Source organism: Budorcas taxicolor, chromosome 13 (genome assembly GCF_023091745.1).
Source record: "Budorcas taxicolor isolate Tak-1 chromosome 13, Takin1.1, whole genome shotgun sequence".
Taxonomy (NCBI): domain Eukaryota; kingdom Metazoa; phylum Chordata; class Mammalia; order Artiodactyla; family Bovidae; genus Budorcas; species Budorcas taxicolor.
The window spans coordinates 43,194,079-43,218,425 of NC_068922.1; the positions used below are offsets into that span (position 1 = coordinate 43,194,079).

General features: G+C 41.3%; 1 protein-coding gene across 1 annotated transcript; it reads left to right on the forward strand.

Annotated features, from left to right (window-relative positions):
- Window positions 1–9,751: 9,751 nt before the first annotated feature.
- LOC128058217 (dihydrodiol dehydrogenase 3-like) lies at window positions 9,752–22,646 on the forward strand. The gene is made up of 9 exons (XM_052650599.1): window positions 9,752–9,916; window positions 11,834–12,001; window positions 12,287–12,403; window positions 13,634–13,711; window positions 14,125–14,247; window positions 15,045–15,154; window positions 16,041–16,206; window positions 20,448–20,530; window positions 22,604–22,646. Exons 1-9 carry the CDS (start codon window positions 9,833–9,835, stop codon window positions 22,644–22,646), a joined length of 972 nt encoding a protein of 323 aa, XP_052506559.1. The 5' UTR covers window positions 9,752–9,832.
- The last annotated feature ends 1,701 nt before the right edge of the window (window positions 22,647–24,347 follow it).

Consider the following 24,347-nt stretch of genomic DNA (forward strand, 5'->3'; position numbering starts at 1 on the left):
CCCCTGTGATGAAAAGGACATCTTTTTTTTTTTTTTTTTTGGTGTTAGATCTAGAAGGACTTGTAGGTCCTCATAGAACGTTCAACTTCAGCTTCTCCTGCATTTGTGGTTGGAGCATAGACTTAGATTACTGTGATATTGAATGGTTTACCTTGGAAATGGACCAGGTACCTTCTGTCATTTTGAGGTTGCACCTAAGTACTGCATTTTGGACTCTTGTTGACTATGAGGGTTACCCCATTCCTTCTATGGGATGCTTCCCTACAGTAGTTGATATAATCAACATCTGAATTAAATTCACCCATTCTCATCTATTTTAGTTCACTGATTCCTAAAAAATCAATATTCACTCTTGCTATCTTCTGTTTGACCAAATCCAATTTATCTAGATTCATGGACCTAATGTTCCAGGTTCCTAGGCAATATTGTTCTTTAAAGCATCAGACTTTACTTTCACCACCAGACACACCCAGAGCTGGGTGTCATTTCTGTTTTGGATCAGCCTCATCATTCTTTCAGGTTGTATTTCTCCACTCTTCCCTAGCGTATAAAATAAAGGACACCTACTGTCCTGGTGGAGTCATCTCTCAGGGTTGTATCTTTTTTGCTTTTTCCTACCATTCATGGGGTTCTCAAGGCAAGAATTCTAAGTGGTTTGCTATTCCCTTCTCTAGTGAGCCAAGTTTTGTTGGAACTCTCCACCATGACGCATCCATCTTGGGGGCCGTGTATGGCATGACTCATAGTTTCATGAGTTATGCAAGGCTGTGATCCATGTGATCATTTTGGTTACTTTTCTGTGATTGTGGTTTTCATTTTGGAGGCCATGGGATTGAAATTCTTGCTCCTTCTGTCTGCCTTGTGATGGATGAGGATAAGAGGCTTGTGCAAGCTACCTGATGGGAGGGACTGGCTGTGGGGGAAACTGAGTCTTGCTCTGTTGGGCAGGGCCATGTTCAGTAAATCTTTTATCCAATTTTCTGTTAATGCGTGGGACTGTGGTTCCTCCCTGTAGTAGGAAAATTACTAGGCTATTCAGGCATGGCTCAAATCAAATCCCTTATGATTATACAGTGAAAGTGACAAATAGATTCAAGAGATTAGATATGATGCAGAGTGCCTGAAGAACTGTGGATAGAGGTTCATAATATTGTACAGTAGGCAGTGACTGAAACCATCCCCAAGAAAAAGAAATGCAAGAAGACAAAATGGTTGTCTGAGAAGACCTTACAAATACCTGAGGAAAGAAGAGAAGTGAAAGGCAAAAGAGAACAGGAAATAAATAGGTAACTGAATGCAGAGTTCTGAAGAATAGCAAAGAGAGGTAAGAACACCTTCATAAGTGAACAATGCAAAGAGATAGATTAAAACTATAGAATGAGAAAGACTAGAGATCTCTTCAAGAAAATTAGAGATACCAAGGGAACATTTCATGTGAAGATGACCACAGAAAGGACAGAAACTGTAAAGATCTAACATAAGGATTTTTGCATCTATGTTCATCAGTGATATTGGCCTGTAGATTTCTTTTTTCATGGTATCTTTGTCAGGTTTTGGTATTAAGGTGATGGTGGCCTCATAGAATAAGTTTGGAAGTGTAACAGACCAATATCACTGATGAACATAGATGCAAAAATCCTCAACAAAATTCTAGCAATCAGAATCTAACAACACATTAAAAAGATCATACACCATGACCAAGTGGGCTTTATCCCAAGGATGCAAGGATTCTTCAATATCCACAAATCAATCAATGTAATACACCACATTAACAAATTGAAAAGCAAAAGCCATATGATTATCTCAGTAGATGCAGAGAAAGCCTTTGACAAAATTCAACATCCATTTATGATAAAGAAAAAAAAAAACTCTCCAGAAAGCAGGAATAGAAGGAACATACCTCAACATAATAAAAGCTATATATGACAAACCCACAGCAAACATTATCCTCAATGGTGAAAAACTGAAAGCATTTCCCCTAAAGTCAGGATCAAGACAAGCGTGCCCCCTTTCACCATTACTATTTAGCATGGTTTTGGAAGTTTTGGCCACAGCAATCAGAGCAGAAAAAGAAATAAAAGGAATCCAGATTGGAAAAGAAGTAAAATTCTCACTGTTTGCAGATGACATGATCCTCTACATAGAAAACGCTAAAGACTCCACCAGAAAATTACTAGAGCTAATCAATGAATATAGTAAAGTTGCAGGACACAAAATCAACACACAGAAATCACTTGCATTCCTATACACTAATAATGAGAAAATAGAAAGAGAAATTAAGGAAACAAGTCCATTCACCATTGCAACAAAAAGAATAAAATACTTAGGAATATATCTACCTAAAGAAACTAAAGACCTATATATAGAAAACTATAAAACACTGGTGAAAGAAATCAAAGAGGACACTAATAGATGGAGAAATATACCATGTTCATGGATCGGAAGAATCAATATAGTGAAAATGAGTATACTACCCAAAGCTATTTATAGATTCAATGCAATCCCTATCAAGCTACCAACGGTATTCTTCACAGAACTAGAACAAATAATTTCACAATTTGTATGGAAATACAAAAAACCTCTAATAGCCAAAGCAATCTTGAGAAATAAGAATGGAACTGGAAGAATCAACCTGCCTGACTTTAGGCTATACTACAAAGCCACAGTCATCAAGATAGTATGCTACTGCTGCTGCTGCTAAATTGCTTCAGTCGTGTCCGACTCTGTGCAACCCCATAGATGGCAGCCCACCAGGCTCCACCGTCCCTGGGATTCTCCAGGCAAGAACACTGGAGTGGGTTGCCATTTCCTTCTCCAATGCATGAAAGTGAAAAGGGAAAGTGAAGTCGCTCAGTTGTGTCTGACTCTTAGCGACCCCATGGACTGCAGCCTACCAGGCTCCTCCATCCATGGGATTTTCCAGGCAAGAGTACTGGAGTGGGGTGCCATTGTATGGTACTGGCACAAAGACAGAAATATAGGTCAAGGGAACAAAATAGAAAGCCCAGAGATAAATCCACACACCTATGGACACCTTATCTTTGACAAAGGAAGCAAGACTATACAATGGAGAAAAGATAATCTCTTTAACAAGTGGTGCTGCAAAAACTGGTCAACCACTTGTAAAAGAATGAAACTAGAATACTTTCTAACACAATACACAAAAATAAACTCAAAATGGATTAAAGATCTAAATGTAAGACCCGAAACTATAAAACTCCTAGAGGAGAACATAGGCAAAACACTCTCCGACATAAATCACAGCAGGATCCTCTATGACCCACCTCCCAGAATATTGGAAATAAAAGCAAAAATAAACGAATGGACCTAATTAAACTTAAAAGCTTCTGCACAACAAAGGAAACTATAAGCAAGGTGAAAAGACAGCCTTCGGAATGGGAGAAAATAATAGCAAATGAAGCAACTGACAAACAACTAATCTAAAAATATACAAGCAACTTATGCAGCTCAATTCCAGAAAAATAAACGACCCAATCAAAAAATGGGCCAAAGAACTAAACAGGCATTTCTCCAAAGAAGACATACAGATGGCTAACAGACACGTGAAAAGATGCTCAACATCACTCATTATCAGAGAAATGCAAATCAAAACCACAATGAGGTATCATTTCACATCAGTCAGAATGGCTGCGATCCAAAAGTCTACAAGCAATAATTGCTGGAGAGGGTGTGGAGAAAAGGGAACCCTCTTACACTGTTGGTAGGAATGCAAACTAGTACAGCCACTATGGAGAACAGTGTGAACTGCCTTATGACCCAGCAATCCCACTGCTGGGCATACACACCAAGGAAACCAGAATTGAAAGAGACATGTGTACCCCAATGCAGCACTGTTTATAATAGCCAGGACATGGAAGCAACCTGAATGTCCATCAGCAGAGGAATGGATAAGAAAGCTGTGGTACATATACACAATGGAGTATTACTCAGCCATTAAAAATAATATATTTGAATCAGTTCTAATAAGGTGGATGAAACTGGAGCCTATTATACAGAGTGAAGTAAGCCAGAAAGTAAAACACCAGTACAGTATATTAATGCATATATATGGAATTTAGAAAGATGGTAACGATAACCCTGTATCAGTTCAGTTCAGTTCAGTCGCTCAGTTGTGTCCGACTCTTTGCGACCCCATGAATCGCAGCACACCAGGCCTCCCTGTCCATCACCAACTCCCGGAGTTCACTCAGACTCATGTCCATCGAGTCCGTGATGCCATCCAGCCATCTCATCCTCTGTCATCCCCCTCTCCTCCTGCCCCCAATCCCTCCCAGCATCAGAGTCTTTTCCAATGAGTCAACCTTTCGCATCAGGTGGCCATAGTACTGGAGTTTCAGCTTTAGCATCATTCCTTCCAAAGAAATCCCAGGGCTGATCTCCTTCAGAATGGACTGGTTGGATCTCCTTGCAGTCCAAGGGACTCTCAGGAGTCTTCTCCAACACCACAGTTCAAAAGCATCAATTCTTTGGTGCTCAGCCTTCTTCACAGTCCAACTCTCACATCCATACATGACCACTGAAAAAACCATAACCTTGACTAGACGAACTTTTGTTGGCAAAGTAATGTCTCTGCTTTTGAATATGTTATCTAGGTTGGTCATAACTTCTCTGTTTGCGAGAGAGAAAAAGAGACACAGATGTATAGAACAGGCTTTTGGACTCTGTGGGAGAGGGAGAGGGTGGGATGATTTGGGAGAGTGGCATTGAATCATGTACAATATCATATAAGAAACGAATCGCCAGTCCAGGTTCCATGCAGGATACAGGATGCTTGGGGCTGGTGCACTGGGATGACCCAGAGGGATGGTATGGGGAGGGAGGTGGGAGGGGGGTTCAGGATGGGGAACACGTGTACACCCATGGTGGATTCATGCTGATGTATGGCAGAAGCAATACAATATTGTAAAGTTAAAAAAAAATCTAACATAAGCAGAGGAGATTAAGAAAAAAGTGGCAAGAATACACAGAAAAATTGTACAAAAAACGTTTTAATGACCTGTATAACCAGGGTGGTATGTTCACTCACCTAGCGCCAGACATCCTGGAGTGTGAAGTCAAGTGGGCCTTAGGAAATATTACTATGAACAAAGTTATTGGAGGTGAAAGATTTCCACCTGAGTTATTTCAAATGCTAAGGGATGATGTTGTTAAAGTGTTGCACTCAATATGGCAGCTAATTTGGAAAACTCAGCAGTGGACAAGGTCAGTTTTCTTTCTAATCCCAAAGAAGGGCAGTGCCAAATAATATTCAAACTGCCACATAATTGTGCTCGTCTCACAGGCTACCAAGGTAACGCTAAAAATCCTTCTAGTTAATCTTCAATAGCAGATATACAAGTTGGATTTGGAAAAGGTAGAGGAACCAGAGATCAAATTGCCAACATCAATTTGATCACAGAAAATGCAAAAGAATTCCTGAAAAACATCTTTTTCTGCTTTATTTACTAGGCTCATACCTTTGACAGTATGGATCACAACAAATTGTGGATATATCTTAAAGAGTTGGCAATACCAGACCACCTTACCTGCCTCCTGAGAAACCTGTATGCAGGCCAAGAAGCAACAGTTAGAATTGGATATGGAATGACAGAGTGGTTCAAAATTGGGAAAGAGGCACATCAAGGTTATATGTTGTCACCATGCCAATCTATATTACATGCAGAGTACATCCTACAAAATGCCAAGCTGGATGAATCACAAGCTGGAAACAAGATTTGGGGAGAAATATCAATAACCACATGTATGCACTTGCTTGGAAAATCCCATGGACAGAGGAACCTGGAGTCCCTGCGATCCATGGGGTTGCTAAGAGTTGGACACGACTGAGAGACTTCACTTTCACTTTTCACTTTCATGCATTGGAGAAGGAAATGGCAACCCACTCCAGTGTTCTTGCCTGGAGAATCCGAGGGATGGGGGAGCCTGGTGGGCTGCCATCTATGGGGTCGTGCAGAGTTGGACACAACTGAAGTGACTTAGCAGCAGCAGCAGCAGCATGTATGCAGATGATGCCACCCTTATGGCAGAAAGGGAAGAGGAACTAAAGAGCCTTTTGATAAGTTGAAATAGGAGAGTGAAAAAGCCAACATGAAACTCAACATTCAAAAAACTAAGATCATGGCATCTGGTCCCATCACTTCACGGCAAATAGATGGGGAAACAATGGAAACAATGACAGATTTTATTTTCTTGGGCTCCAAAATCACTGAGGACGCTGATCTTAGCCATAAAATTAAAAGCTCCTTGGAAGAAAAACTATGACAAACCTGGGCAGCATATTAAAAAGGAGAGATATCATTTTTCTGACACAGTTCTGTACAGTCAAAGCTCTGGTTTTTCTGGTAGTCATGTACGGATGTGAGAGTTGGACCATAAAGAAGGCTGAGTGTGGAAGAATTGATGTTTTCAAACTGTGGTGCCAGAGAAGGCTCTTGAGAATTCCTTGGTCAGCAAGGGGATCAAACCAGTCAATCCTAAAGGAAATCAACACTGAATATTCATTGGAAGGACTAATGCTGAAGCTGAAGCTCCAATACTTTGGTCATCTGACCAGAGGAGGCAACTCATTGGAATAAACTGTGATGTGGGGAATGATTAAGAAAAAGAGGAGAAGACGGTGATGGAGGATGAGGTGTTTAGATGGTATCACCAACTCGCTGGACATGAGTTTGAGCAAACTCTGGGAGACAGTGAAGGGCAGAAGTGTCTGGCGTGCTGCAGTCCATGCTGTGGTAGAGCTGGACACCACTGAGGGACTGAACAGCAAAACACTCCGTTCTTGGTCTTGTAGACTCTTCTGACACTCAGAGACAGCACATAGTGTCTTCAAGTCTCTTATCTAATGCTCCTATCTTCCCACCTTCTCTTTGACTACAACCCTCCCAGGTCCCACGTATAAGGACTTTGTGATTACACCAGGGTGACCAGGTAATCCAGGAACATCCCCATCTTATGGTTTTAATCACCTTTGCTAAGTAGTTCCCCGACCAGTTTCAGAACTTGTGCCCCCTGCAGTGGAAGCACAGAATCCTCACCACTGGACCACAAGGGAAGTCCCAGGTTCAGAAAATTTTAGCCATATTTTCATCAGATACATTTTCTGCCCCTTTTCCTTCTCTTTCTGGAACCCCTATCATGTGAATGTTAGTATGTTCTATTCCCTAGTTAGAATAACATTCTAAATTCTGAATTCTGGTAAATTATTAATATCTATCTTATTAGCAGATTTTTTCAGGTTTTTTTTTTTTCATTGTTTCATTTGAAACAGATTTCTCTGTCTTCTCATTTTGTTTAACGTCCTCTGTCTCTATGAAATTAGGTGAAAAAGTTACCTGTCCTGGTTTTTTTGGGCTGTCCTTGTGTGGCTGTGTCCCTGTGCAGTCTGTGTGCCCAGAGGCTTTGGGGCAGAGCTGGAGCTGAGGTGGGCAGGGTCACCCCTTCCCAGGGAGTGCTGGCAACTGTCACCTCTGTGGGACGGGGAGGGGAAGACTAGAGCCAGAGCCCAGTGTGAGCAAAGGCTTCTCCTGTGCTCAGTGGCTGTCCCCACCCTACTGGGCCAGGCGGGTCCCAAGATGCTGGAGCAGAACTCTAAGGGTTGTGTCCAGACTGGTTCCACCTCTTGTAAGTGTGCACCCCGCTCCCCCACTCTGGCACCTTTGCCCCAGAGGGTGGCAAGCTGGAGGGAGGCATGCTGGAGCAGCTCCTGAGGTGGGTGGCCGTGCCTGTGTTGCAGCCCTGGCACACTGTCAGAGCCCCAGATCCTGCTCCTCGGGCCTGTCTGGCCTCCCTGCCCCGTCCAGATATGTGTGTGTTCCTGTGTGTGTGTGTGTGTGTGTGTGTGTGTGTGTGTGTGTGTTTGTGTGTGTTCATAATTGGCTACCTGAAACAGCAGGCAAATACTCACTCTTGGTAGATCTTGTTCCCTGTCCTGACTGGCTTTCACTAGTTTGCCTGGCATTCTCCTTGTCCTTCTTTCACCCCAACAGGAAAGCTAAGGGTGACTCAGTTCATTTCTGAGTCAGCGTCTTGCCTGGCCCATGGGTGGCTTTCTGAGTCCAGTGAATTTATGACTGTTTTTGAATGCCTTATGGCTCCCAAATCCACACCCCAGTTCTACTCAGGGTTTTATCAATACATGGTCTAGTCTATGGCTCCACCCTTATTCCTTTGTCCTTGGCTCTGTGTGTATGTATGTATATATATATATATATATATAGTTCCCCTCGAGCTGCAATAGCCATTCCAGCTGCTCTTCGGTTTAAGCTTAGAGTTAATTGGAACAGGCACCAGTCTCCAGGCAGCCCCCAAGTTGGTTGGAACATTGCACAGTTGGTTTTCTTTGATCACTCTGGATTGAGGGAAGCAACTGGGGGCTGATCAAGAGTGCACTGTCCCAGGGAGGAGGAGGGTACAGGTGAGTAATACACGATGAAATTTCCTACCATTCTGTTCTGGATTTTTCCTAATTGTGTGTTCACTTTGTTGCTGTAGATCTTTGAGTGTTTTCCAGAGATCTTATGAGGTTTTTCAGCCGCTTTCTCTTTCTTTTCTAGCCTTTCCAAGGGAGAATTCAGTCATCTTACTTCACCATTTTGCTGACATCACTATATATGTTAAATTTTATTTAACTTCACCTCACCCCCACATATCAGTGCATCACAATTTCCCTTACTCTTTCCAAATTTGTTATAATTTATGTAGCTTATGCAGGAGACTCGGGTTTGATCCCTGGGTCAGGAAGATCCCCTGGTGAAGGAAATAGCAAACTACTCCAGAATTTTTACCTGGAAAATCCCATGGCTGGAGGAGCCTGGTGGGCTACACCCCATGGGTCGCAAAGAGTCGGACACAATTGAGCGACTAACATACATGTAGTTTCTTGCGTTTTCTTTTATGAATCATGTTCAACAAGTTAGTAAATTATGTAAAGTATGTACCAGATACATTATGAAAGTACTCTGGGTGTGTGCTAAACTGTTTTAATCCCATCCAACTCTTTGCAACCCCATGGACTGCAGCCCGCCAGACTCCTATGTTCATGGGATTCCCCAGGCAAGAATACTGGAGTGGGTTGCCATGCCCTCCTTCAGGGGATCTTCCCAACCCAGGGATTGAACCCAGTGATCGACACTGTACATCTCCTGCATTGGCAGGCAGGTTCTTTACCACTAGGGCCACCTGGAAAGCAAGCATACTGTAAAAGTTATATAACTAAGTACAACGTTCTCTTTGCACACTGCACATGGTATCCTAAAGCTATTAATAATTAACCTCTAATAAATACTTTTCCAAAATGTCTGGTTTAGGTATCCTGTTCAGGATTTCACCACAGTCAGGTCTGTAAAGCAAAATAATTTTGCTGGTGGGAAATGTAAAAAGGAAAATTTACTTTCACTTGAAGTTTTGATTCTTTATTAAGGGATAACATTTTCAAAAATGCTGTTATCACTTTACATTTTGTGATGTGTGTATGTGTGCTGTTTGTACTGTAAGACAATTGTCTCAGTTTATGTTTGATTGAGATTGGGCCTATAATAGAAAATATAAAAAACTGGAGTGTGGAAATTTCTAGTTTAACTAATGGTCATTAATTGCTCAGCCAATCTCACTTTATATAAAACTTTAGGTTATACTGATAAAAAAAATCAAACAAGTTAACTCTCTGACTCCATGGGCATTAGGTTAATCACACTTCTCCTGCAATGCATCTGCTAACAATGGACAGTGCAGCTGGGGTGTTACCTTCCTGTTATTTCTAACCTCTGAAGGCAGAAGAAAAAATCAATCTGCTTACTCAGAGGAACAGCAGGCAATGGATCCCAAAAGCCAGAAGGTGAAGCTTAATGATGGCCACTTCATTCCTGTCCTGGGATTTGGAACCTACGCACCTCCAGAGGTAACAGTAGTGGTTTGGGGTTGAGATATAAATAGTAGTGGATGTGACATGAGCGAAAGGGACTTGGGTTGTCAAGCACTGAGCTCCTGTGTGACTCTGGGAGGGTGACGTGGTTCCACTAACCAGGTTAGAACCATGCCCCGTGAAAGGAGAAAGAGCATCCAATCTCCACTCTGCATCAGGGTCTGAAGCTGTGCTCACCTGCAGATTACTCTGGGTTTCCTTCCAATTTCCATCTCTTTCCCAGCTTGGCAGAAGAGGTGAGACTTGGCTGTGGAGAACACTTACTGTCAGCTGCTTTGCTTTAAGTGTGATTGCAATGGTGGGGTTTCTCTGTAGATTTTATTATTTCAAGAACTCTTTCCTCCTTCCAAAAAGATATGATGCAGAAAATGTTTTAGGTGGAAGGTCCTGAAGATGAGGTGACTGAAAAATAATGGGAGAAAATTGTTTTTCTACTGTGGGCTGCCTGGTAGGTGCCAGGGCAGAAACACTTCAGCTGTGTTTTGCCCTGTGCTTCTGTTTCTGCTTGGGAACTTCTGATGGAAACTATAGTATCATTTGAGGTGATAATATGCAATCTTACAGGCCAGGTTTTGTAATGTATCTTTGTGTTTTGTAATGTGCTTTTATTTAAATATGTTTTTCAGTGCTGGGGTATAAAAGAGGAGCTAGTGGACAAGTCTATGCTGTAAGCCAGAAAATTTGCTATCCATCTTGTGTTTATAGTATGTAGTTGTGACAATGGACTGGTCCTTAAACGTTGAGCCTCATGTTTTTCATCTATAAAACCGATGGAAGTAATTAGGTGCATTTTGGAGACAGAAGACAGTACTTTGTAGTACAAATTGGGGTGAGGGGAGGGAAGAGTCCAGGCTGTTACTGAAGCTCATTGGGTTCATTCCCTGGTAAACACACAAATGGCTGAGCATTTAAGAAAATCCAGGACTAACTCTAACAGAGAGAAGCTACACCAACTATCTACTTCCTTGAAACAGGAACGAGTCTGAATCACATAAAAAGAAATGGAATATTATTCAATATTAAAAATGAAATTAATCCCATCATTTCAAACCACACAGATGAACTAACTTTAAGCTAAGTGTAATAAGCCATAAACAGACAGTTACTGTATGATCTCCTTATAGGTGGAATCTAAAACAGTGGAACTCATAGGAGAAAGAGTAGGGTATTATGACCAGAAGCTGGGGACAAGTCTAGGAAAAATGAAAAGATGTTGGTCAATAGTACAGACTTTCAGTACTAAAATGAATAAGTCTGAACACTTGATGTATAGCACGGTGATTATAATTAAAGACAATGGGCTATATCTTGAGATTTTGTAGAAACTAGACCTTAAATTTTCTTACAAACATGCTGTAAATTTAAGTATGTGAGGTGATGGATCTGTTGCCTAGGTTGATTGTGGTAATCATTAGCAATGTATACTTATATGAAAACATCACTTTATTCAATATATATCCTTTTTATTTGTATTCTGTGTGGCTTCATTGGTAGACAGAAGTCTTAGAAGCTTTCACATGATTCTTGATGCTCTTACCAGGGATTTTACACCTTTGTTGATTTTCCTCAAACATTTCACAGTATAAATCTTCTCCATTACTACAACTTTATGCTGAGTTCTTTGGGTCTTCCAGCAAACCACTGAACCTGGAGGTTGTCTTGGGGTCCTCTGAGGCCTGTGATCAACCAATGGCCATCTGGGATTGAAGTGTTCCTTGATACCCATTTAATCTCTGGCCAGGAACATTCAGAGAAACTATCATGAATTCATTACAACACTTGCAGAATGAACCATAAACACAAAGAAATGTTGATTCTTAGGAAGATCAATCTTGTGCCTTAGCAATCTCTTGATCATGCAGATATTAAACTTCTACGTTATTGCTTATGTAGGCTGCTAAGAGGGAAGCTCTGGAAATCACCAAATTCGCTATCGAGGTTGGGTTCCGCCATATTGACTGTGCTCATGCTTACCAAAATGAAGAGCAAGTTGGCCAGGCCATTCGAAGCAAGATTGCAGATGGCACTGTGAAGAGAGAAGACATATTCTACACCTCAAAGGTGCTGTGTGTTGAGTGTGTATAGATGTGTGCAAGTGATTTTGCCCAGGTGACAGTTATATAATAGGATCATTTTTCGGTGAATAATTGTTTGGTGAACTATTCTTACATACATTCCTGACGTATTAGAGTTCCCTCATGGTTCAGTGGTTGAGAGTTGGTGCTTTAATGCCATGAGCCCAGATGTATCCTTGGTCAAGGTAGTAATATCCCACAAGTCAAGTGGTCAGGAAAAAAAGTTACCTAAAGTGTTATTAATACAACTTTCATTCTTTAACCTCTGCAGCTTTGGTTAACTTCCCTTCGACCAGAGTTGGTCCGACCAGCCTTGGAAAAATCACTGAAAAATCTTCAACTGGACTATGTTGATCTCTATATTATTCATATTCCAGTGGCTCTGAAGGTTAGAACTTTCTGTGCTCACATCATTTTGTATCTTGTGTTAGAATGTGCATCAACTTGCTTGGATGGTTGGATAAAGATTTGTCTTAGTAGATTGAAGGGATGATTACACTAGAGTAGAATCCCCCAAATAATCTTTTGTGATCATCTTTTTACTGAGTTTCTTTGAATCCCTTACAAGACTCCCAGGGAAAGGTATTAAATAATCTGAGTTTTTCTGCCTGAAGAGCTTGAGAAATAAGCCAGTTCTGCACACAGTCCTGGTTATGACTCCTGAGTCTCTGGGGATTTCATGAACCAAGAGTTTGGTGCAGCCGTGGTGAGCATGACACTGCCTTACATTGAACATGATGAGTTTATCTTGTCTTTCATCCTTTTAAGTTGAGCAGATTTGGTAGTGCTCCCTCTGGGTGCGTCTAAACCTCATACCTTTATAGGGACTTGGAAGACCTTGCCTACACTCTTGCCTGTCTTCAGGATGATGTTTGTAAATTGCAGTTAGCCAATAAGAACAGTTTACTTAGAATTCTTGATTTCAAGTTGTAGAAATCAACTCAAGTCTTCTGATGCAAAATCACTTAGTGGACTATGTGGATGGCAAGTCCCAGTCACAGACATATTTTAAGAGTTTCAGTACTCTTCAGAAATGTCTCCTAATTTCTATCCCTTATCATGGCTTTGCTCATGGTATGCTGTATGTTTACTGAACATTTTCCATTGGTGGCAAATATGGCCTTGGGGCTGTTCAAGGCTCATGGTCATGAATTTGAGAGCTTGTCTGGATCTTCCACATTCCATATCCACCTAACTTGAGCCTTGCTGATTCATATGCCTGCCCTATGGCATCTGATCCTCAGAGGGAAAAGAAAGTCATTGCAATATTTATGCTGGAAATAAAGCCCATATAACTTACTACCAGTTCTATATCAAGAGAGGCAGTTCAAAATAGACAAGTACAAGGAACAGACAAAATTCACAGAAATCACTGTGAGTCACTTTTAGGACCTAGAAAAATTGTATTTCTTCCGACATATATTAAGTATAAGAGATTAGAATAAGCCTCCATCCTAAAGACACTGCTTACAACTCCACAAACAAATCACTTTGCAGATATTAGCATCTAGAAAGTTTAAACCTATCTCATGGATGTTTAATTCCTGATGCCTTTCACCCTGGACAAGCGTTGGGAAATTATTTTGTAACATCTCTAAAACACCTGCTTCTGTTCCAGCCAGGGGAGGAATTATTTCCAAAAGATGAAAATGGAAAACTGATATTTGACTCAGTGGATCTCTGTCTTACATGGGAGGTGAGTCCAGGGAGGAGAGAACCAGGGGAGGAGCCAGGAGAGGGGGAACCTCCTTCATTTCTTCCACCTGTGAGAATGGGCTGTGGCCCATCAGACTCAGCAGTTCATGAATCTAAGGGTTGTGATGTTGAGGTTGTGGGGAGAAAACTGTTGCTGAAAAGTTCACAGAGAAGAACAAGGGAGGAGAATATGGGACAGTGCAGACAGGTATCTTTCCTTCCATGTGATATGTCTTCTCCAGGGTTTTTTTCTAAGGAGGAGACAGTAATTCTTCCTGTGTCATGACTTTTCCCACTTTTTTCTTCTTGATAATCAATGCTAATTCTTGATGGATGACAGTGATTACTGATGTTTCTCAGCATTTATTCTTGCTCTATCATTGCATGTAATTGTTCACCACCCCTCCCTCCCAGGCCCTGGAGAAGTGTAAGGACGCAGGGCTGACCAAGTCCATCGGGGTGTCCAACTTCAACCACAAGCAGCTGGAGAAGATCCTGAACAAGCCGGGGCTCAAGTACAAGCCCGTCTGCAACCAGGTGAGCAGCTTGGCTCCTCTCCCTCCTGCTCTTCACAACCTCCTTCTTGCACTGGAGCCTATCTGTCTTTCCTCCCCTCCTGTTCATCCGACCTTTGTGGACAGAAGATTCTAGAGTGCAGAGCCTCTGTCTGGATAGTGTGAATAGAACCCAGAATGGTATTCTTGTCTGATAAATTTGGGTGGAAAAGGTGGGGAAAGCTTCTAGGTAAACTATGGGTAGAACCCAGAGGCATTTTTCTGAGATAAAATTGTGACCAGGAATTGGATGGAAAACTGCCTTGTAGCAAACCATGTATAGGAAGGAAAACCATGAAAAAATGGAGTGGGAAGTAAATAAACAAGACAAATCATGTAGGACTGGCTTAAGAAATTGTGTGGAGTTTTGATGGCCAAATCCCTAGTCTTGAGGTTCTCATCCTGTATGGGCCTTCAACAGGGAGCACATTACAAAAAAATGTGCTGGGGATGATGAAAACTGTCTAGGTTAGAGGGTGAAATTAAAGGTTCATGGTAATACTAACAGTAGATAAAATATTTACTCTGAAACATTTACTCAGATGTAGAGCCCATATTTTGATTACTCAATCTTGGGCTTGTTCTCCCATCCATTTCCATCATAAAATTAACTATATAAACACACTTTTCTCTATTTCACTCTTGCTGTTGATATTTCAATTTTTCAGTTAATGTTACAGTTTTTCCCTCAGCATTTTTTTTAACCATTTAACCTTTCTCTGTCCTGTTACTATTACCTTTGCATATAATCTGACACTCTTCTCTTTGGGCATTCTACAGGTGGAATGTCACCCTTATCTCAATCAGAGCAAACTGTTGGATTTCTGCAAGTCACATGGTATCGTTCTTGTTGCCTTTGGTGCTCTGGGATCCCAACGTGTAAAAGAATGGTACTGAATCCTATTGAAGACAACTGGAATTTCCCCTGAAATTCAATTTTTGATGAAATAGTTTACATTGTACAGTGCTCAGATAGCTCTCATAGGCGGGGGCGGGGAGAGAGGGAAGGGATGGAATGAATTCTTCTCTTTTATCATCCCATCACCCAGGCTGTTTTTCCACATTAAATTAGCTTGTCGACTCATCAGTAATAAATGTCTGCATTAAAATCTACATATAGTCCCCCAGTTGAGACCAGAGACACAGCATTATGTCATGATTTACTTATTTATTAACCAAGGAAAACATTTCTAAAAACAGATGTTCCAAGCCTCTTACCTTATGTCTAAAATTAGGATAATAATATGTATCTCATAGATCAATCATGTTAGAAAAAATTTCAATGAACCATGTTTGTAAACATCTATAGTAGAATAATGATGAAATAAATGTCTCTTATTTTGAGACTTCTCAATTAGTACCTTAGAAAAGTGAAATTTAAAAATGATCCCTGTTTTTTTTTTTTCTTCTTCTGTTTCTCTATTCATGCTCTTGATAATAGAAGAAAAACAACCTCTCAGATTTAAAGAAAAATCCGTGAGTTTGGCAGTCCTGGTCTCAACTCAATAATGCATCTGAATCACCTGCAGAGCCCTGTAAACACAGAATGGGAGGTTACACAGTTGAGGTCCTGATTCAGTTTGTCTTCAGCTAAGGCATGGAATTTGTATTTCTTACAAGATCCCAAGTGATGCTGATGCTGTTGGTCCATGGACCACACTTTGAGAAGCCCTGTCTACAGTGGACCTTCTTGGTCTGTTTGAGAAGCTGAGACAAATGAGAAGACAAATGAGCTCATTTGTCTCAGCTCCTCATCAATTCTGAATTTCCTTCCAGGGTGAACCTGAACCACCCCGTTCTCTTGGAGGACCCAGTTCTTTCTGCCATTGCCCAAAAGCACAAGCAAACCCCAGCTCTAGTTGCCCTTCGCTACCAGATACAACGTGGGGTTGTGGTTCTGACCAAGAGTTTCAACAAGAAGCGGGTCAAAGAGAACATACAGGTGATGATGAGTAGGGCCATGGGCAGAGGGCTTCTAGGCAATATCCTTCATGAGGGGCATTCTGTGTCCATCTCTCAAGACTTTCCTTGAGTCAAAATGAGTTACCTGCTCTTTCCCATGCATGAAAGGCTTGTGTGTATTCCTGGTGGTTTTCTCCACCTGATGTGACAACAGGAGAGTTAGCATGGCTGGAGGGGGTTATGGTTGGACAGAAAACAGAGATTTTTAACTCCAGTGCTATGTCTCCAATTTATTCTGTCACATTGTACAAATGATATCTTATTGTCTTTGTTCTCAATTGATGAAATTGCATTATGTGATTTTTTTAGAACTTTTTGTGTGTTTTAACAAAATACTACAGCCTGAGTGACTGAGAAAAAAGTGAAATTTGTTTCTCACAGTTCTGAAGCTGGAGGTCTGAGGTCAGGGTGCCCGTGTGGTCAAGTGAGGGCCCTCCTCCAGGTCACAGGCTTCTCCTTGTACCTTAACATGGTGGAGGGGGCCACAGAGCTGTCCCAAGTCTCTTATATTATATGATATTGAAAAAATCTCATTCATGAGGGCTCCACAATCATGTCCTAATCACCTCTCAAAAACTCCTTTTCTAACACCATCAAGATGTGAATTTTGGGGCACACATTTATGGCAGTGATCTTTAACCTCCTTTTTAAAATTAAATTAATTAATTTATTTTAATTGGAGGCTAATTACTTTACAATACTGTGGTGGTTTTTGCCATACATTGACATGAATCAGCCATGGGTGTACATGTGTTCCCCATCCTAAACCCCCCTCCCACATCTCTCCCCATCCCATCCCTCAGGGTCACCCCAGTGCACCAGCCCCGAGCACCCTGTCTCATGCATTGAACCTGGACTGGCGATTGATTTCACTTATGATAATATACATGTTTCAATGCTATTCTCTCAAATCATCCCGTCCTCACATTCTCCCACAGAGTCCCAAAGACTGTTCTTTACATCTGTGTCACTTTTGCACTCTCACATATACAGTCATCATTACCATCTATCTAAATTCCATATATATGCATTAGTATACTGTATTGGTGTTTTTCTTTATGGTTTACTTCAGTGTGTATAATAGGCTCTAGTTTCACCCACCTCATTGTAAATGATTCAAATGCATTCTTTTTAATGGCTGAGTAATATTCCATTGTGTATATGTACCACAGCTTTCTTATCTATTCTCTGCTGATGGACATCTAGGTTGCTTCTATGTCCTAGCTATTGTAAACTGTGCTTCAGTGAACATTGGGGTACACATGTCTATTTCAGTTCTGGTTTCCTTGGTGTGTATGCCCAGCAGTGGGATTGCTGGGTCATATGGCAGTTCTGTTTGTTTTTTTAAAGAATCTCCACACTGTTCTCCATAGTGGCTGTACTAGTTTTCATTCCCACCAACAGTGTATGAGGAGTCCCTTTTTTCCACACCTTCTCCAGCCTATGTGGTTTGTAGACTTTTGGATAGCAGCCATTCTGACTGGCATGAAATGGTACCTCATTGTGGTTTTGATTTGCACTCTGATAATGAGTGATGTTGAGCATCATTCTATGTGTTTGTTAGCCATCTGTCTGTCTTTGGAGAAATGTCTGTTTAGTTCTTTGGCCCATTTTTTGATTGGGTCGTTCATTTTTCTGGAATTGAGCTGCAGGATTTGCTTGTTTATTTTTGAGATTAGTTCTTTGTCAGTTGCTTCATTTGCTATTATTTTCTCCCATTCTGAAGGCTGTCTTTTCACCTTGCTTATAGTTTCCTTTGTTAATTTTAATTAGGTCCCATTCATTTATTTTTGCTTTTATTTCCAATATTCTGGGAGGTGGGTCATAGAGGATCCTGCTGTGATTTATGTAAGAGAGAATCCCTTGGACTACAAGGAGATCCAACCAGTCTATTCTAAAGGAGATCAGTCCTGGGTGTTCATTGGAAGGACTGATGCTAAAGCTGAAACTCCAATACTTTGGCTACCTGATACGAAGAGTTGACTCATTGGGAAAAACTCTGATGCTGGGAGGGATTGGGGCAGGAGGAGAAGGGGACGACAGAAGATGAGATGGCTGGATGGCATCACCGACTTGATGGATGTGAGTTTGAGTGAACTCCAGGAGCTGGTGATGGACAGGGAGGCCTGGCGTGCTGCAATTCATGGGGTCGCAAATAGTCAGACATGACTGAGTGACTGAACTGAACTGAGACTGTGACAACTATCTCAGCACAGCCCTATGATCCCAAGCCAGTCAGTCAGTTTCGTTACTCAGTCATGTCTGACTCTTTGCAACCCCATGCACCGCAGCATGCCAGGCTTCCCTGTCCACTGCCAACTCCTGGAGTTTACTCAAATTCATGTCCATCGAGTTGGTGATGCCATCCAACCATCTCATCCTCTGTCCTCCCCTTGTCCTCCTGCCTTCAATCTTTCCCAGCATCAGGGTCTTATCCAATGAGTCAGCTCTTTGCATTGGGTGGCCAAAGTATTGGAGTTTTAGCTGCAGCATCAGTCCTTCCAAAGAATGTTCAGGAATTATTTCCTTTACAATTGACTGGTTTTATCTCCTTGCAGTCCAAGGGACTCTCAAGAGTCATTTCCAACACCGCAGTTCAAAGCATCAGTTCTTTGGCACTCAGCTTTCTTTATAGTCCAACTCTCACATCCATACATGACTACTGGAAAAACCATAGCTTTGACTAGATGGACCTTTGTCAGAAAAGTGACGTCTCTGCTGTTTAATATGCTGTCTAGGTTTGTCATCGGAGAAGGCAATGGCACCCCACTCCAGTACTCTTGCCTGGAAAATCACATGGACGGAGGAGCCTGGTAGGCTGCAGTCCATGGGGTTGCTAAGATCAGACATGGCTGAGCAACTTCACTTTCACTTGTCACTTTCATGCACTGGAGAAGGAAATGGCAACCCACTCCAGTGTTCTTGCCTGGAGAATCCCAGGGACAGTGGAGCCTGGTGGGCTGCCATCTATGGGGTCACAGAGTCGGACATGATTGAAGCGACATAGCAGCAGCAGAGGGTTTGTCATAGCTTTTCTTCCAAGGAGCAAGTGTCTTTTAATTTCCCAATTATGATCCTAAGCTAGGGAGTAGGAAAAAAATCCTCTTCATTTCTAGACTCAGAACTAACTCACCATTTCTTCTGACAAATTTCACTGCCCAATGCAAGTTATGGTTCAGGCCAAGTCAAGGGTCAATTATAGTCCCCTGAAAAATTGTTTTTGTGTTTGCATTCAAATTTGGCTCTGAAATACACCTGGAACTGATTTTGTAACATGATATAAAATGATTACCTATATATATTTTTTATTTAAATGGAAATCTAAGTGTCCACATTTTCCACCGATTTTCACTGCCAACTCTGTCATATATCAAATGTTCGTAAATACATTTCTGGCCTCTCCCTTATATTTAACTATTCAGTTTTCTGTACTGTGTTAGAAAAGTATAAAATAAGTGTTGCTTCTCAGAATGGTATATTCTGCTTCTTTAAGGCTATCTTGACTGCTCTTGACTAGCTATTTCTAATTTCAAACTTAGTGTCACTTTATTGAATTCCACAAAATAATACGTGTTTAAGTCTTTGGTTCATGTTGCACTGAAACACTAAATCACTTTGGAGAAGATGAATTTCTTGATAAAACTGAGCTTTCTGTGTCAAAATTATGATATGAATTTTTAATTATTTAGGTGTTCTCTAATGTCTAAAACACTTTTCATAGCTTTCTCCACAAAGGCATATACATAAAGTTTTTTAGATTCAATTATAGGTAATGAGTATGTTTGATATCAGATTCTTGAATAGGCTTTCATGGAGGAGTCTCCTTCTGACACTGCTTCAGCTGAATGCTGTCACCCTTAGGGCATGTTGGTGAGAGTTAATCAGTTAATGTTAGCTCAGGTTCAGTATCAAGTCAGGAGTGTCCAACCACTGTGCTTGGTAAAAGAAGATTTTGATTTGTTTGTTTTTTCAAGTGATTCACTTAGAAAGATAGGGGACTGATGCATTGTAACATTTGTGAGATGGACAGAGAAGGAGAAGGTATGGGAAGGAGAGGTGAGAACTCAGCAGAGGCTCCCAGCCTTGTTCACCTGGAAGCTGAAGACAGACATGGCTTCCCCTGTCCCCTCTTCTTGTCTCCATCCAGTGGGAAAGTCCTCCAGTCCCCAGGGGGACGCCAGTTCTTGGGGGGATTTAACATGATTTTTTCCTTTCTTCCAGGTGTTTGACTTTGAGCTGAGTCCAGAAGACATGAAAGCAATTGATGGCCTCAACAGAAATAGGAGATACTATGAATTTTTACCGTAAGTGACTTGCATGTTTCACACATATGTTATTTTCTGTAGCAGGCAGTTCAGTAGGGGAACTAAGCTTTTTAAAGCTTAATTCTTGGAAGACAGTCCTGATTTCCAGCATAGGAGTAAACCAGGGGCTTCCTGCAGACCTCACACCAGAGCTTTCCCCTAGGGCTTCATCTCGGACCAACCAAAATGTGATTGGAGCCCAGAACAGCGCATCAATAAAATCCCGAGTTCACATCATAGTGAATTCACTACTTTGTGCCCTTGATCCCTGTGCCTGGTGTACCTCCTCTCAGGGCTGAGAGACTCAGGAAACAGAGGGCAGTGTCTGCAGCCCAGTGTTCATTCAAGGACTTGTGAACATGTTTCATCTTTAATCCTTTTTACATCAGGAAAATAATTATATTAATAATAACTATATGATAATGACTCCATCATGCATTACATTCTTGTTTTGTTGTTTTTGTTTAATCTCTAAGTCCTGTATGACTCTCTACCATCCCATGCGCTATAGCCCAATAGGCTCCTCTGTTCTTGGGATTTCCTTGGCAATAATACTGGAGTGGATTGCCATTTCCTTCTCCAGTGGATCTTGTGACCCTAGGGATCAAACCCAGGTCTCCTGCTTGGCAGGTGGATCCTTAACACTGAGCCACCTGGGAAGAAGGCATTCGTATTACACCTAACAAAATTACAAAATGTATTGCTGATATTTTTTGTGAAGATGGGCCCATGAAATCCAACGTACATCTGTGCTACGAAGTCACAGGGGTCCTGCTTCCACTGTGTCCCCTAAGTGTCTGGTGGATTTTCTCCCTAATGGGCATTTTTTCTCCAAACCATCATCCATTTCTTTCAAATTAATCTCTTCATTGGCCTTTTTTTCCCTGTTACAACTCCCACATCCTCACCCTTGTTATCTCACAAAGCTGAATTACCAGTAGATCATGAGCTTAACTGACCCTCCAGTGAGTGACTGCTGTGTCCTTAGCAGGACACACCCAGGTAAGATCATCTGGGTCTTCTGCTTTCTTGAGTAAAGACTCACACCTGTGTTGTATCTACTCATCAGTGATCCATCCATTGTGGAGTCCCTACCTCCTGTACTTTGACTTAGTCACTAACATGGGATTCCAGCTGCCTAATTACTGCAGGAGGATGTCAGGACGGAAGAGACTGATGACTGGTCAAACAGGGAGAAGCTGGAAGGGAGTTTAGAGAGAAGGGAATACAAATTATTGGTAAAATGAAGCTTTTGTTTCCAACGAAGGATCTCAAAACTCTCCCTATTGCTTGTAAAGCTGTATCATGCTTCTGAGAAAAGCCATGTTAAAAGAAAAAATGTGGAAGGTTATTTTTCTGTACTTAGGGGCTCTTAAGTATAATTCTATGTTCTTCTTCATAGGCTGTGAATGCCTAGACTTACTCCTCTTTGTGGGCTTGGGTCAACAGCACAGCTCCTGGCACTTGGAATTGCTCAGAGTGCACTTTTTAATGAACTGAAAAGGACAAATTCAGAAAGAAAAGTAAAAAGGCCAAAAAAAAGGAAAGCAGCAGTAATACTAATACAATTGTTTTAATACACTATAAATTAAGAAATGAACATTCCCACTTTGAGCTGTGTGATTATTCAGGTGCTTGTGGCAGCTCTTCAGTAGATGACAAGTTCCAGGCACTCTGCATTTTTGGAGTGGTCATTTGCTTACCCATACACCATGGGTGTATGGAAAAGGGCAACTAATTTGTTCACTGTGCACCTTTTCATCATCTAGGGGCAGAAGTTTCACCTGTGTCTGAAATGATTGCTACAGTTACTGCCTGATCTTGTGGTCTCTTATAAATTGTAACGAGTCAAACTACCTGTCACTGTGGAGTGAATGTCACATGTGGATGTTGGGACTGGATGTGCAGGTGCCATGTGCACATGGAGCAGACACCTGCATGTGTGCTTGTTGGGGGAGAAGGAGGGACGTGTTTGTAGATTTGGAGTTTTAGCCCATCCTAACCGCATCATAGAGTAATGCTCTATGACAACATGACTGATTTAATAAATGAATCCTCCTCCTTCTCTTTCAGTGGTGTTGGTCACCCTGAGTATCCATTCTCTGAAGAATATTGACTCTCAACTCTCACTGAGATTCTTCGAGAATTTCTTGCATCTAGGGTGGTGAAGATTTTTGTACTTGGTGGAGGTACTTAAATGAAGTGTCTGTGCTGGGAGCCAGCGTGAGGAATCCTGTCCATGGCAAAGGTCATGAGGAAGTTGGCCTGACAATACGCAAAGGCATGATCAAGCCTCAGGGGTCCCCCTGGAGATTCTCAAGCATCTATCCCTGAAACCAAAATCTGTCTGTTATACTACACTCTTCTGACATTAACAGGGGTTATCCCCGACCACCTTTCTCTGGAAAATTAACTTAGAGCTCCAGATAATAGTCTCCCGCATATAAAAGGAGTGTCTCAGGTCAAACCTCTCTGCTGGCAGACTAGCTTGTGTGACAGGATTATCCACACTCTTGCTACTATGTACATGATTGTTTACAATCTGTCAACCATAAACAGCACAGAGAGTTTGGAGTGTTTTGAAAGTCTTAGTTAGCATAGGGTTTTTCTAAAGATAAAAATCATGTTGGTGAAGTGTTTCATTACTGAGTTAATGATTACTGCCAGGCCTCCATATCCTTAGGCACCTGGGAGTATGTTAATCAATGTAATTGAAATGTAGAAAAAGAAACATAGTAGTTTTGATGTTAGCAATACTAGACTTTTGAGTTAATGAATTTTCTCTTTGTTATAGATCATTGTACTCCTCTTTCTTTGTTATAAATCATTGTGTCCTTGCTATGTAAGAATGTAACTTTATCACTGTCTTAAGACTAAGTAATCTTAAGGGAAAACAAGTTTTCTGGTCGACTAACCTTTATCAATAGAAAGAAAGGTGGGGCCATAAAATGTTAATCGGTCTCCAGACCAGAAGATATTGTAAACAAATGTAAGACCCTTGTAACAACACAGATATGCTGAGAACACTGTCTTTAGATAAGGGTCGGAGCAGCTGACCCTGCGTGACTCTGTTTCTTACATTTATCTCTATGTACAACTAAAAGTATAAAAGTGGATCTGGAAAATAAAGAAATGGACCAGTTCCTGGAAAGACTGGTTTCCCCCGTGTGGTCTTTTCTCGTTCTCTTCTTTTCTGGCTGAATTCCCATCTGGAGTGTGAAGGCTCGCCAAGCCTACTAATTTTGCCTGGGCTTCTAAGATCTGAACGGGGAGGCACTTTGTGCCTCCACTCCTTTGGGAGATTGGGAAGACGCCTGTGGCCTACGTAAGTGGTGCAAACTCTTGTCTCGGAGTTTTATTGGTTCTCTGCGTAAACCAAGGTATTCAGCCTCTTTTCTCCACTAATTTTCCTACTACACGATTCTTTCCTAATCTCTCTTTATATCTCTAATTAAATAGTTCTTTCCTAGATGCTGACTCAGTCCCCGCTTCGAATTCCCTGGATCCACCGGTACTGGACCCCAGCATGTCTGAACTTTGGAAAGCTTGCCTTTCTTTTTTAAAAAATAAAAAATTCATGAAACAATAAAGACTTCAAGTAAGAACTCTTGTTTCTGATCATTAAAATAATACCTCCAAATTATAGAAAATTTGGAAAATAGAAGGGACCAGATAGAAAATAAAGATCAGTTGTGTTTACCCATTAAAAATACTTGCCTTTGGTACATTTACTTTGTGATTTTCCTAGATAAATATGTGCATTTGTTTACTTACAAAGACAAATAAACTTTAATTGATAGGTTGTATACTTCTTTTG

Coding starts and splice junctions, on each gene's coding strand:
- LOC128058217 (XM_052650599.1), top strand. CDS start 9,833: ATGGATCCCAAAAGCCAGAAGGTGAAGCTTAATGATGGCCACTTCATT. Junction 14,248..15,044: donor ACAAGCCCGTCTGCAACCAG/GTGAGCAGCTTG, acceptor GGCATTCTACAG/GTGGAATGTCACCCTTATCT. Junction 16,207..20,447: donor GGGTCAAAGAGAACATACAG/GTGATGATGAGT, acceptor CCTTTCTTCCAG/GTGTTTGACTTTGAGCTGAG.